Here is a 14,611-nt window from a genome sequence, read left to right on the forward strand (position 1 = left end):
GAGTATAATCAAGGACACAATTCCCTTCTCAGTAGCTACAAGGAAAATGAAATACTTAGGAGTATACCTAACAAAAGAGGTGAATGACCTCTATAAAGAAACTATGAAACCCTAAGAAAAGAAATAGCAGAAGATATTAACAAATAGAAAAACTTACCATGCTCATGGCTGGGAAAAATCAACATTTTAAAAATGTCTTATACTTCCCAAAGCAATCTAAAAATCCAATGCAATCCCCATTAAAATACCAACATCATACATTCAAGACTCGGAAAAAGGCTCAGTGCCTGTGGCTCAAGTGGCTAAGGCGCCAGCCACATACACCTAAGGTGGCAGGTTCGAATCCAGCCTGGGGCCCACCAAACAACAGTGATGGCTGCAACCAAAAAATAGCCGGGCGTTGTGGCAGGCACCTGTGGTCCCAGCTACTTGGGAGGTGGAGGCAGGAGACTCGCTTGAGCCCAGGAGTTGAAGGTTGCTGTGACCTGTGATGCCAGAGCACTCTATTCAGGCAGACAGCTTGAGGTTCTGTCTCAAAAAAAAAAAGACTTGGAAAAAATAATTCTTCATTTTGTATGGAAGCAAAAAAAAAACCCATGTAGCCAAGGCAATTCTTAGTAATAAAAACAAAGCTGGGAGCTTCAGCCTACCAGACTTAGGCTGTACTACAAGGCCACAGTGATCAAAACAGCATAGTATTGGCACAAAAATAGAAACCTAGATATCCAGAACTGAACAGAAAACCAGGAGATGAAACAGCCACCTAATCTTTGATAAACCAAACAAGAACATACACTGGGGGGAAGAATCCCTATTCAATAAATGGTGCTGGGAGAACTGGATATCCACATGTAAGACTGAAACTGTACCCACAGCTTCCTCCACTCACAAAAATTGATTCAAGATGGATAAAAGACCTAAATCTAAGGCATGAAACAATAAAAATCCTTAAAGAAAGCATGGGGAAAACACTTGAAGCTATCAGCTTGGGAATAATTTATGAGGAAGACTTCCGTGGCAATAAGCAACAACAAAAAAAATAAACAAATGAGACTTAAACTGAAAAGCTTCTATACAGCTAAGGTGACAACCAAAGCAAATAGACAACTTACACAATGGGAAAGGATATTTGCATATTTTGAATCAGACAAAAGCTTTATAACTAGGATCTAGAGAGAACTCAAATTGATCAACATAAAAAAAGCCAAAAATCCCTTAGTTCACTGGGCAAGAGAGATGAATTGAACCTTCTCTAAAAAAGACAGATGAATGGCTAACAAACATTTAGAAAGTTCATCATCCCTAATTAGAGAAATACAAATCAAAACCACCCTGAGATAACATCTAAACCCACAGAGAATGGCCCACATCACAAAATCTCAAAACTGCCGATGCTGGCATCAATGTGGAGAGAAAGGAACACTTTTACACTGCTGGTGGGACTGGAAACTAATACAACCTTTTTGGAAGGAAGTGCAGAGCCCTCAAAGAACTCAAACTAGACCTCCCATATGATCCTGCAATCCCATCACTGGGCATCTACCCAGAAGAAAAAAAAATCCTTTTACCATAAGGACACTTATACTACACTGTTTATCACAGCTCAATTTATAATCCCCCAAAAAGCAGAAACAGCCTAAATACCCACCAACCCAGGAATGGACTAATAAGCTGTGATGTATATATATATACACACACACACAGTTGATATACATATATATATTACTATTCAGCCACTAAAAAAATTGGAGACTTTACATCTTTTGTATTGACCTGGATGGAAGTGGAACACATTATTCTTAGTGATGCAGGACAAGGGGACACCATCACCTGCCACCTTAGCCCTAGAAGTGTTGATGCTGCGGGATCCAGGAACCAGCTTGCTGGAAAGGCCTGACACCTGGGGGAGAAACTGGCACCTTACTGCCTCCTCACCATGCACTTCTGGCTGGTTAATTTCATGGACGGCACCTTGCTGTCTCCTCATGTGAGTTTCCAGGGCCTGAGAGTTCTTGCACCTTGCTGCTGATTGGAGGACTGGCTGTAACTGAAGAAGACCCACACCCTAAAGTCAACATTGAGTTCCCCAAAACAAGGCCCTGGGACTATATAAACCCCTGAGCAGAGAACCCAGGGACAGACCTTGAAGAGGGACCAGGAGAGCTTGTTTCCCTCCTGGGTTCTCTCTGCCAGGAGGTTTGGTTTTTTGTACTTGTTGTGATTTTTGTTTCTGTGAATAAATCCTGACATACCACTGATCCTATGGTCCATTGATGCATTCTTTGAATTGCCAAGACCAGAAACCTGAAACTATGGTATCATTAGTAAAGCATCACAAAAATGGAGAAGCAAGACTCCTAGGGACTCAATTCTGATATGAGGACAACTAATGATCTAGAAGTGGAGAACAGAGAGAGAGAAGGAAGGGGGGGTGGGGGCCAAGGTATGTGGCACACCTTTTAGAGGCTAGACATAATTATAAGAGGGTCTTTATCTACCAAATGCAATCAATGTAACCTGGTTCCTTGTACCCTCAATGAATCCTCAACAATATAAAATAAAAATACATACGTAAGTTTAAACTATTGTGCGTATAATTTACTGTGATCTAAATCTCTATTTGCCAAATCCTTTGTAAAGTCAGCAGGAATTAATTTTTAAATGCCTTTTCTCAAAAGTGAATTGTATTCTTTTGGCTTTGCAGATCCTAATACAGAGTTTACAGCCCAGTTTTTAACTGTGGTTCAAACACTCTGACTTCCGGAGCCCTGGCTGGCCTCCCTGCAGGGAAAACATGGCACCCAGGGACACCAACTTTGTACAGAACACTCAGAACACTTCAGTTTGAAATGTGTCCATATCTTTATTTAAAAATGTAACCTTTTTCTCAATATTGTTTTCTCGAAGGTTTTATTAAATGGAACAAGACAGTTTATGCAAAACATTTAATGCTGACAATTCACATCAGTTCTTGTATCTTATTTTAGCTAATGGCCTACATTTTATCAGCTTCGACGTTGATGTCATTCGTGTCAAAGTGAAGTCCGTCCTGCTAATGCTGGTTTTCAAGTGGTGGCTGTAGAGACACGGAGCTTGGGCATGCAGCTGCACACAGGGAGGAGTGGCGACGCCTCCGTGGGAGCTCAGCACCAGCACCGCATATCTCGGCTCTGGTGCTGACGTCACTGTGGCAGGTCACCCAAGGGCTGTGTCTCTAACAGCTCGGTAATAATTTTCTAAAGCCAAAACTGTAAAGATGGCCGTATGGTGATTTTCCTTTTTAATCCCGCATCCAGGTGGTCAGCAATGCAGCATGAAGCCAGCTTGGGCAGGGGGGCACTGCCAGGACACTTTCCCACTTCAGCCTGGACTAGTAGGCCACAGGCACCGGGAGCACAGGGGACCACCGCACAGCCGCCTGCAGGGTGCACCTGCCGCTGCTCACGGCCCTCTGCGCAGGCTCCAGCTGCATCCCGCTGCTCACTCCCGCCTGTACGCGCCCCTCCCGCCCTTGCAGCTCAGAAAGCCTTAGCTGCGGGTCGTTCTCTCTTCATCCCCTCCCATTCAACTGCACGATTTTGCTACATAAGGCATGCTGATCATTGTTAAAATAATTTTCATTCTAGCCTCACATTTCAAAAGAATTTGTAATAATAAATTAATAACATTTTCCCCTTCTTCCCTTTCTTCATAGATTATCATAACTTCAAGCAAATGGATGATTTATTTATCTTTATTATTGTATATTGACATCATCGGCAGTGCAATTTAAGTAAATATTGTTTGCTTTAACTTGTTTATAACAAGCACATTACATGGAGTTTGTATAATTATTGTAGGTCACAGAAACCAGAATCTTCCTTCTATTTATCTCAGTAATCATTTGACTGGAAATAAAAATAAATTTAAATCAGGTTTCTCTCTGAATTTCCTTAACTTGATTTCCATTCTTTCTCCATCATGAAGCAATTGATATTCTGCTGTCTGTCTGCTTGACCTATCATAATAAATATAATTTTCCACGCTGCGCTAAGAAAAAAAAACACAATACTTTTCTAAGCCAAAAAGTAGGTGTTTTTCATCTCATTTTCTTTTACTCCTTGTCCTGTACCTTGAAAGTAAAAAGCTACAAAGATGAGAGAAGTTGAAGGAAATCAAAAAGGTTGCTTCAAATTTGCATCAACAAATCAAAATTTTGGTAACAGAAATCTAGAAAACTAGTGAATGCGGGTGAGGACCTGGTAGAGCAAGGCGCGTACGGAGGGGCATACAGACATCAAGCGTGCGCCGAGACCAGTCAGAGCTGGCGGATTTGCAAGGCTTCTGCAATTCCGTGTCTCTGAAAATAGCCTGTGCACAAACAACATGTTCCGTTTCCTCAGATACCAGTTCTGGCGGTGATCCAGTCACGGAAGGCAGTAACTCTAGTGTAAACGCCGGGCTTATTGGGCAGGGCGCAGCCCTCTCCCCAGCTCACTATCCCAGCGAGGTACCAGATATCTCTAGCATCAGCACTGACCAGTGGTCCTCCAGAGTCACCCTAGGGGAGAGGAAGAGACAAGTAATTCACGATTCAATTCGTTACAGAGGAAGTTGCTATTTCTCTAATTTAAAAATGCAATGAAAGAAGATTTTTAAAGTCTTCAGTGTGTTCAAACTCAGACGTGACTCTCTCCACCTGCTCGGTATCCAGTTATTAGAGGCATTCCAATGCCTGCTCAGTGCCCTGAGGTTGAAGGCTCCATCTCTCTGGGGAACAATTCTCTTAACTTGCCTGATACATCTGACAAAATAACTTACCTCCTTATTAACATGGCATAACTCCACAAGAAGGGGAAAAAAGTCCATTACTAATAAGAAGCACAGACAGTAGAGTCAGACCTTTGTGTTCCCATCCCAAGTACGGCCCTTTCAAGCTGGCTACAGCTCTTAATTTACATATTTGCAAATGCTCCTAATAATACTTCTACTATGAAGATTATTAAGAAAGTGAATCTAAAGTGCCTAGTCTAGCACAGGGCAGAATTCAGGAAATGCACATATAAAAAGATAAATTCTAATTGTTTATCTCCTGCAAATAACAGACACCTGTGTCTTCCTAAAGGTCACACCAGCCAGGCATTGCTGAGCGCGCATTCAAGTGCTTTACACTCTGTGAAGCCCCAACATGTCACCTCACTGAGTAACGTAATTCTTCCACAAAACCCATAGAGTTTGGCTTAATATTCTCCAGTTTAGCAATAATTAAACTGAAACTCAGAGAAATTAAGTAAGCTGCCTGAGATCACATGCCAATCAGTGGAAGAACTTCAATTTGAATCCAAAATGATCTAACTCAGAAGCCCAAGCTTTTTCCACTGTATTACATTAATTTCCTTGTGAATTTTCTCTTGCTCAACATTAACTAATATGAATAGTAACTAAATTTGAAATGACGTTTGTAATTTCTTTTGTTAGTTAAACATTTTTAAAATTTTATTTCAGATTAATATGAGGATGCATATGATTGGTTTACATTGTTTGTGTTTGTTATGTAAAGTTTGGGTTATAGTTGAATTCTTCACCCAGGAGGTATACCCTAAACTCTTACTTTGAATCCTTTAGGTGAGAGCTTCCCAAACCCCTCCCCACTTCCCTGCCCTTCTTGAATTTAATTGCATTTTTCTCTCATATGGGCCTGTAGTTGTTAATCTACTACCATGTTTCTGCAAAAATAAGACACTGTCTTATATTTACTTTTTCTCAAGAAGACACTCTAGGGCTTATTTTCAGGAGATATCTTATTTTTATTAAGTATAACACAACAATCTACATTTATTCAAATATAGTTAAGTCATCTTCTTCTGGAACCTGACAGGAGGAGCCAACCTTGTTGGTGGGACTGGTGCTAGTGATGCGTGAACTCCTTTCCCTTAGCCATTTGCACATGTGCAATAGGATGCCTGCAACTGCGGTTACCACACACACACCCACGCAAGTGCAAACAGCTTGGAGAAAGGAGCTGTGGCAGATAAAAGGTATTCCAGTCTTCCTTACCACTCTGTGCCAAAATGCATGGTGTGACTATGCAGCATATCTGCATAGCCACGCCCATCACTAGGTCTCATTATTGGGGTAGGGCTTATATTTAACAAATGCCTAGAAATTCTGCTAGGGCTTATTTTTTGGATAGGTCTTATTTTCGGGGAAACACAGTTTTCATATTAGTATTGAGTACATTAGATACTTGTTTTTTCATTCTTGAGATATTATATTAAGGAGATTTTTTTCAACTTCTTACGGGTAAATACAAAAGATGTAAAGCCTCCATTTTTTTAAGGCTAAATAATATCCCATGGTACGCATATTCCACAGTTTATTAATCCATTCTTGGCTTAATTCCATGTCTTCTTGATTGTGAATTGAGCTTCAAATTGAGTATAAATGTCCTTATGACAAAACAATTTTTTTTCTCTATGTAAATACCAAGTAGTGGGACTACAGGGTCAAATGGAAGGTCTACTTTTAGGTGTTTGACAGTTCTCCATACTTCTTTTGAAAAAGGCTGTATTAGTTTGCAGTCCCACCACAGTGTAAAAGTGTTCCCTTCTCTCCACATCTGCACCAGCATCTCAGCTTTGGGACTTTGTGATAGTGGCTATTGTCACTGGAGTTAGGTGATATCTCAAGGTGGTTTTGATTTGCATTTTTTTCTCTGATGATCAGGGATGATCAGCATTTTTTCACGTTTGTTGATCAATCATCTGTCTTCTTGAAAGAAGGTCTTGTTCATGCCTCTTGCTCACTGATAAATGATATTGTTTGCTCTTTTTGTTGATAAGTTTGAATTCTCTGAAGATTCTGGTTATTAGCCCTTTGTCAGATTCATAACATCCATATATCTTCTCCCATTCCGAAGGTTGTCCTGCTTTTTCATTCTTGCCTTGTTGATTCATGTCCTTAGTTGTGCAGAAGCTTTTCAACTCAATTAGATTCAATTTATTTTTGTTATTGCTGCCATTTCCAGTGAGATTTTCGTCATAATATTTTTTCTAGGCCAATGAGATTCACAGTTTTTCCCACACTTTCTTCAAAAGTTTTTATAGTATCATATCCTAGATTTAAATCTCTCTTTTTTTTTTTTTTGAGATAGAGTCTCACTATGTCACCCTTGGTAGAGTGCTAGGGTGTCACAGCTCACAGCAAACTCTTAAGTTTAAGAGATTCTCTTGCCTCAGCCTCCCAAGCAGCTAGGACTACAGGCACTCACCACACGCCCAGCTACTTTTTTGTTGTTGTTGTAGTTGTCATTATTTGGCAGTCCAGGGCCAGGTTCAAACCCACCAGCCTTGGTGCATGTGGTCGGCACCCTAGCCACTAAGCCACAGGCGCCAGGCCCTTAGATTTAAATCTTTTATGCATCATGAGTCAATTTTTCTAAGTGGTGAAAGGTGCAGGTTCAGTTTCAGCCTTTTCCATATGGTTATCCAGTTCTCCCAGCACCATTTATTAAATATGGATTATTTCCCCCAGTGCACACTTTTGTTTGCTTTATCAAAGATCAGATGTTGATATGAGGCTAATTTTATCTCTAGGTTTTCTATTCTGCTCCACAGAACTATGCCTGTACTTTTATGCCAATACCATGCTGTTTTCATTACTATATACTTGTGGTATAACCTGAAGTCTGGTATCTGGAATCTGATACCTCCAGATTTGTTCTTATTTTAGTAGAATTGAAACTAGTACAGCTTTTATGGAAAGAAGCATGGAGACTCCTCAAAGAACTAAAAGTAGACCTTCCATTTGATCCTGCAGTCCCATTACTAGGTATCTGCCCAGAAGAAAAAGAGGTGTTTTACCAGAAGGACATTTGCACTTGTATGTCAGCTCAATTCACAATTACACAGATGTGAAAACAACTCAAGTGCCCATCAACCCATGAATGGATTAATAAACTGTGTGTATGTATACTATGGAGTACTATTCAGCCATAAAAAGATGGAGACTCTACATCTTTTGTGTTTACCTGGATGGATTTGGAGAACATTCTTCTAAGTAAAGTACCACAGAATATAAAATCAAGCATCCCATGTACTCAATACTAAGTTGAAACTAGTAGATTAACAAGTACAGGCCCACATGAGAGAAAAACTTGACTAAATTTGGGATGGAAGGAGCTTGGTGGGTTCCAACCCAATGGGTACAATGTACATGTCACACCTCCTGGGTGAAGGACACAACTACACCTCAGACTTTACCTTACAAATGCAAGCAATGAGGCCTAATTGTAGGTACCCTCACATCAATCTGTAGCTTAAAAAAAAAGATCTGCAATAGTCAGCAACTTTCATTATCCAGGCATCACCTATTACACAGGATCCAGAATAAAATCATCTGGCTGGATTCTTCTAAGAAAAAAAAAAAACTTAAAATAAAATACTTTTTGTCTTTTCTTTGTTTATTTGGTATTTTTGGGGGGGGAAACAGAGTCTCAAGCTGTCATCCTGGGTAGAGTGCAGGGGTGTCACAGCTCATGGCAAGCTCAAACTCTTGGGCTTAAGCAATTCTCTTGTATCAGCCTAGTAGCTGGGACTACAGGTGCTTGCCACAACTCCTGGCTACTTTTTTGTTGCAGTTGTCATTGTTTTTTAGCTGGCCCTGGCTGAGTTTGAACCTGCCACCCTCAGTGCATGTGGCCAGCACCCTACTGACTGAGCTACAGGTACCACCTAAAATTCTTTTGGAAGAGAAATAACAAACAAAGGATACAAATCAAATTTCCATCATGTGTAACAGACAGATTTGACCCTAACATAGCATAGCTAAAGTTATTCAGATACCACAGATAAAGCGAGCAACACCAATATCTAGCATTATACAATGACAATAGCATACAGTAAATTACAGGGTACAATGCAAACAAGTTAAACTTGAGGAGCATCTATTTGTGTTTGTTTACATCATCACTTCTGCAAAAAAAAAATAATAATAAATAACAAATAATCTGTCCAATTGTCAATGTCAACAAACTGCAAGTTGATTTTAATTTATTAAAATGAGGTTCAAAGTAATATTGTCATTTCTCTATAGATATATCTGATAATAGCCAAAAATCCTAACAGTTAAATGGTGAGTACTGAACTTTATTAAGATTTTCTAAGCAATCATAAAGAAGCTCTTACTTGAAACAATAAAGAATAAAACCCACGTTCACTTTTTCTGCCATGTATCCAGCCCATGTATAGTTAACCAGAACATGCCCATAAACATGTAAGTCCTCAAATATCAAAACATGCAAAAAAAAAAAAAAAAAGACATTTTATTCTTCAAGAAGGGCAAAATGACCCTCAGGTTCTCTTAGGAAAAGAAAAACAAAACTATATATATATACCAATACATAAAAACCACACTTTAGAAGTAGAACTACACAGTGGGGGATCATATTGACAACATAGACAAAGAGAGAGAGGCTGTAAATTCTAATTTTTCTAAGAAGGAATTTAAAAAATAAAATGACTTCAGTAATTTTTCCAAAAAAAAAAGAAAAGAAAAAGAAGTCAAATTGTTGCTCTTACTAACAATAAGATCATGTTTCTAGAAAAACCTAAACACTCCATAAAAATCTCTTAGATCTGATAAATGCATCAAGTGAAGTTGTAGGATACAAAACCAACATGCAAAAATCAGTAGTGTTTCCAGACACCAACAATAAATTAGCCAGAAAAGAAAGCAGGAAGGCAATCCCATTACAAAAGCTGAAATAAACCTGAAATACTCTGTAATAAATGTAATCAGGAGGTGAAAGGCCTCCACGAGAAGAACTAAAAAACACTAATGAATGAGATTTTAGAGGACACAAAAAGATGAAAAGCTGTCCCATGTTCATGGAGCTGAAGAATTAATATTATTAAAATGACCACACTATTCAAGCCAATTTAAAGATTCAATGCAATCCATATGAAAATTCCATTGTCATTTTTTCCCATAACTGGAAAAATGATCTCCAAATTTGTGTCAAACCAAAAATGATCCCAAATGGACAAAGCATTCCTAAGCAAAAAGAACACAGTTGGAGGCATCACACTGCCTGACTTCAAAATGCATGGTGTGCTATAGTAACCCAAAAGCATGACATTGTTAGACAAATGCACAGGCCAACAGAGCAGAACAGGGAACCCAGAAATAAATCCACACACTCACAATTGATTTGCCAAGAACACACATTGGAAAATGACACACTCTTCAATAAATGGTGCTGGAAATATTTGACATTCATATGCAGAATAATGAAATGGGACCACTATATTTCACCTTATACAAAAGACAGCTCAAGATGGATGAAGGATTTAAACATCAGCCCCCAAACTATTAGAGGAAAATTCAGATAAAAACTTTAGTACATTGTCTAGGTAAAGATTTTATAACTAAAACCTCAAAAGGTAACAAAAGAAAAAGTAGATAAATAGAATTGTATTGAATTAAAAAGCTTTTGCAAAGCAAAGAAAACAATAGATGAAAAAAGACAACCTGCTGAAGGGGAGAAAATATTTGCAAACTATTCCTCTGATAAGGGACTAATATCCAGAATATGCAAGGAATTCAAACAACTCAACTAAAAATAATATTAATTTCACTAAAAAGTGGGCAAAGGAATGAATAGATATTTCTCAAAAGAAAACATATAAATGGCCAATAAGTATATGAAAAAATGCTTTGCATCATTATCAATAAGGAACTGCAAATCAAAACACCAATAAGATGTCCTCGTACCCCTGTTAGAATGGCCTACACACACGTAACTCAGACAAAGAGATAGTCAAATGCTCATAGATAAGTCAAAATTAAATTCTATGAAAACATTACCATGTGGTTCTATTTATATGACTTTCAGGAAAGCACAAAATTACAGAACTGTAGAACAAATTAGTGATTGCACATGTTAAGAATGGTGAGGTGTGAAAAGTGTCACTCTTGCGGTAGGTCTAGGTCTTTGTCGTAATAAGACAGTCCCCAACCTTACCTACAGTGATGGTCACACAAATCTACGCACATAACAATCCTGTATCATTAGATACACACTTTCACCGTCGATTCCTTGATTGTGTCCCACGTAATGTGAGAAGTAACCATGGGGAAACAGGGGAAGGGCACCTGTGACTAATCTGTTTCTGCAATTTCCTATAAATCTACAATTATTCCCAAATAGCGAACAAAAGATTAAGCAGCATACTAATAGGCAAAGCCATTTACCTGGCAAGCATCTCTTTTTCCTTTTAAGAAACCGGCACATAACATTCTAGGAGTTACAGCACCGTTGTAGGACTGAGGTTCATTGCAGATTCTGTTGTCTATGAGAGTCACCTCCGCTTGCCGAAGGTGATTTTGCGTGACGCCTAAGGGGAAAAACATCTTTGTTTTTGTAGATATACATATATTTTGCAAACCTGAAGAAATTCTTTCATAATTATTGGATAAGACAGAAGTATAAAATCTTAGAATATGTATGTTTTAGAAACAGTAACTTTCCTAAGTACTTTAAATGAAAAGTTACATGCTTTGGAAAGAACCTCAAGTTAGCTAACTAATTTCCACTTTATTCTTGAGATTAGAAGGAAATTTTGGTAGGGGATAATGAATGATGGCTTCATGATTCTCTGATCTCCTGAATAGATAAATTAAAGATCCCTAATCTCTTAAGTGGCTAATTCCCTAGTAAAAAGTTCAGCAGCCAGGAGATCTGGGCAGTGTTTGCTCTTTCTGAGACCTTAACCAGGATCATCACCGCAGCAATTAGGACACCCTGGATAGTGACGGGGGAGGGAGAAGTCATGTCTGTTTTAATGCTGGTGGAACCTAACTTGGCCTGGGTCCATATGACTAAACAACCAATGCATTTCAATGTAGTGAAATGAATTCTTTAACCACCACAGAACATCAAAGTAGATTTGATTTGAGTTTCTTTCAGATGCTCACCATCATTGTGCACTGCTCCAAATCCTGTCACAAACATCTCAGCACCTGGACGAAACTCATAGGAGGCGTCAGGGAGACAGACTCTGTGGGCTATGTTTGTGTAGGGGACAGGGCTAGAGAGCTCTGCTAGTGAAATATCATAGTCGTGTGACATGTATTTGTAGTTTTCATGGACAATTATCCTCCGGAGGCCTCGTATCATTTTTGCAGGTCTTAGAGTTACTCCAAAGGAAACAGTCCATCTGGTATGGTCCTTATACCTGGGGAGAAAAAGTGAAGATTGGCTTCCAGTCTGCTGATGATATAATCAAGTGATTTAGTATACCAAATATTGATAATTCAGTCTACAGGTCCAGAGAATTTTTTTTCTTTTCAAAGTTACAGTTTCTATGTATAGGAAAAAACTCTTTCCAAGCTGAGAATCAAGCTCAGTGGTCAGGTCAGGTGGAAAAGCCACTGTTTCGTAAGACAAGACAAAGTCTCCACAGGTCTAGACAAAAAAATTGAAAGAGTCATTCAGGGGGTTTCAAAAATGCAGTAGAAAGTTTCAGAAACACTTTAAACCACGGAGGAGAAAGAATCCCAGACTTGAAGACGAGGCTCTCTGGCTAACCCAGACAGCTAAAAATGCAGAAAAGCAGAGGGTAAAAGGAGAGCAACTCTGAGACACTTTCAGGACGATGGGGAGGGTACAAACACACGAATTACAGGTACCCGAAAAGGCAGAAGACAGTCCCAAGAGCGGGGAAGCCTTCGTCAAGGATGTTACAGCTGAAAGTTTCTTTAATGTCGCTAGGGATTCAGACGTTCGTTCGCCTACTTGATGGATATCCAACCCTCCAACCCGGTAGACTCAATGCAAACAGAGCTGCAGCAGACACATTGTAATTAACGGGACCAAAGTTGCTGTAAAAGAGGAAACTCCGCAGGCCTCCAGGCAGGAGCGCTGCTCACCCGCACCCACGATGTTGAGCCCCCCGGGGTGTCCGCTGACTTCTCAGATGGTTACATTATCTTTAATGCATGCTAAGCTCAGGTCTGTCAGAACGCACAAAATGTGTATCCCTCCTGCCAACACCTAGTACACTTTACCCCGCAATCATCCTCCAGGCCCGAGACTCACATGGAGAAGCAGTGAGCCGCGCTCACCAGCCACGAGGCGTTGATGAGCGCAGCGCCGCAGCGGTGCATCCCGTCCCACTGCAGGCTGGCCTGCCACGGCCACTCGCCCTCCTGCACCGGCGTCCCGCCCACGATGCGCACGCTCTGCCCTGTGGGGCTGCTCCTCCGAGTCCCACAGCCTGCCGAACAGGGGGGCGTCAGCCAGCAGTTCCTGTAAACTTCCGATTGGTCTGCTAGTCCCCATGTATCTTAAACTTTGTGCTCTGTTAGTATCAAACATTTTCTCTTGTTCTTTCTTTTCCAAAACGGTAACGTTTCACTTAGCTCCTATTCAGCCTGTAGGACTCAATTTCCTCTTCCAGGCGTCTTCTCTAACAATTCCCCTGACTCCGGGTTGGATTAGTTACAACTTTCCGGATGTTTGCACACTTCACCGACGGCCATACTAACAACATATTCTTTTAGTACTTGCTCCTCAAATGACATGTAACACTTCACAGAGAAGGGGCTGCCCGGGGCCTCAAAGGACGCTGGCCGGTACAGGGGTCCTACATTAATGACAAAAACTGCATGCAAAGCCTGATATCTAGGGTATCAAAACCACCTTTTGTTGAGAGCTGTTGTTTTTAAATTACAAGTTCACGCATTAGTCTGATACATCTAGTCCCATTAGTGTATCAGCTGCTTTAAGCAGGGATCATATCTTATGCATTTTGTAGACTTACGTCTAACAGAGTGCTAGCACTTAGCAAGTTCCCAGTAAATATTGGTGGCAAGAATATATGCTATTTATATCATAGGATTATCTTTTAGTTTTCTGTTTAGTTGAGTTTATAAATTAACTGACAATTCTGAGCTAGAGTAGCACATTTTTTCCATCTGTTAAGATAAATATGTAATAATTCTATACTATTAAATTTATTCTCTAGGCTCGGTGCCAGCCACATACACTAAGGGTGGTGGGTTAGAGCCTGGTCCTGTCCAGCTAAACAACTGCAATAACAACAACAACAACAACAAAAAATAGCTGGGCATCATGGCGGGCTCCAAGTCCAAGAATTCGATGTTGCTATGAGCTGTGATGCCATGGCACTCTACCAAGGGTGACAGTGTTACGTAGTGAGATTCTGTCTCAAAAAAATGAATAAATAAAAATAAAAAATAAATTTATTCTCTAAGTCAGCAATTAATTCTCTAAATTAGCATTCTCTAATTCTCAGCCTGTGGGTCGTGACCCCTTTGGGGGTCAAACAACCCTGTCCCAGGGGTCGCCTAAATACATCCTGCATATCAGATATTTACATTACGAGTCATAACAGTAGCAAAATTACAGCTATGAAGTAGCAACAAAAATAATTTTATGGCTGAGGGTCACCACAACATGAGGAACTGTATTAAGGGAACTATATTAGGAATGCTGAGAACCACTGCTCTAAATCATGGTGGGGGTACTCTGCCATAGGGGAAGAAAAGTCCCAGGACTTCAGCACTTTTAAAATTACACATAAAGATATCATCTAGATAGCAAAGCCCA

At 39.9% G+C, this 14,611-nt stretch overlaps 1 protein-coding gene across 1 annotated transcript in view; it reads right to left on the minus strand.

The window, feature by feature from the left end:
• Window positions 1-4,378: 4,378 nt before the first annotated feature.
• Window positions 4,379-14,611, minus strand: part of TMPRSS11E (transmembrane protease, serine 11E) — a 42,471-nt gene continuing 32,238 nt past the window's right edge. The window contains exons 7-10 of the mRNA XM_012812145.2: window positions 13,079-13,256; window positions 11,956-12,215; window positions 11,233-11,375; window positions 4,379-4,540 (exon numbers count right to left, since the gene is read on the minus strand). Coding sequence (XP_012667599.2) covers window positions 4,379-4,540; window positions 11,233-11,375; window positions 11,956-12,215; window positions 13,079-13,256 — 743 coding nt within the window. The remainder of the gene's footprint in view (window positions 4,541-11,232; window positions 11,376-11,955; window positions 12,216-13,078; window positions 13,257-14,611) is intronic.

This window comes from Otolemur garnettii, unplaced genomic scaffold (genome assembly GCF_000181295.1).
Source record: "Otolemur garnettii isolate 467f Iridium unplaced genomic scaffold, OtoGar3 scaffold00191, whole genome shotgun sequence".
In the NCBI taxonomy this organism is placed as follows: Eukaryota; Metazoa; Chordata; class Mammalia; order Primates; family Galagidae; genus Otolemur; species Otolemur garnettii.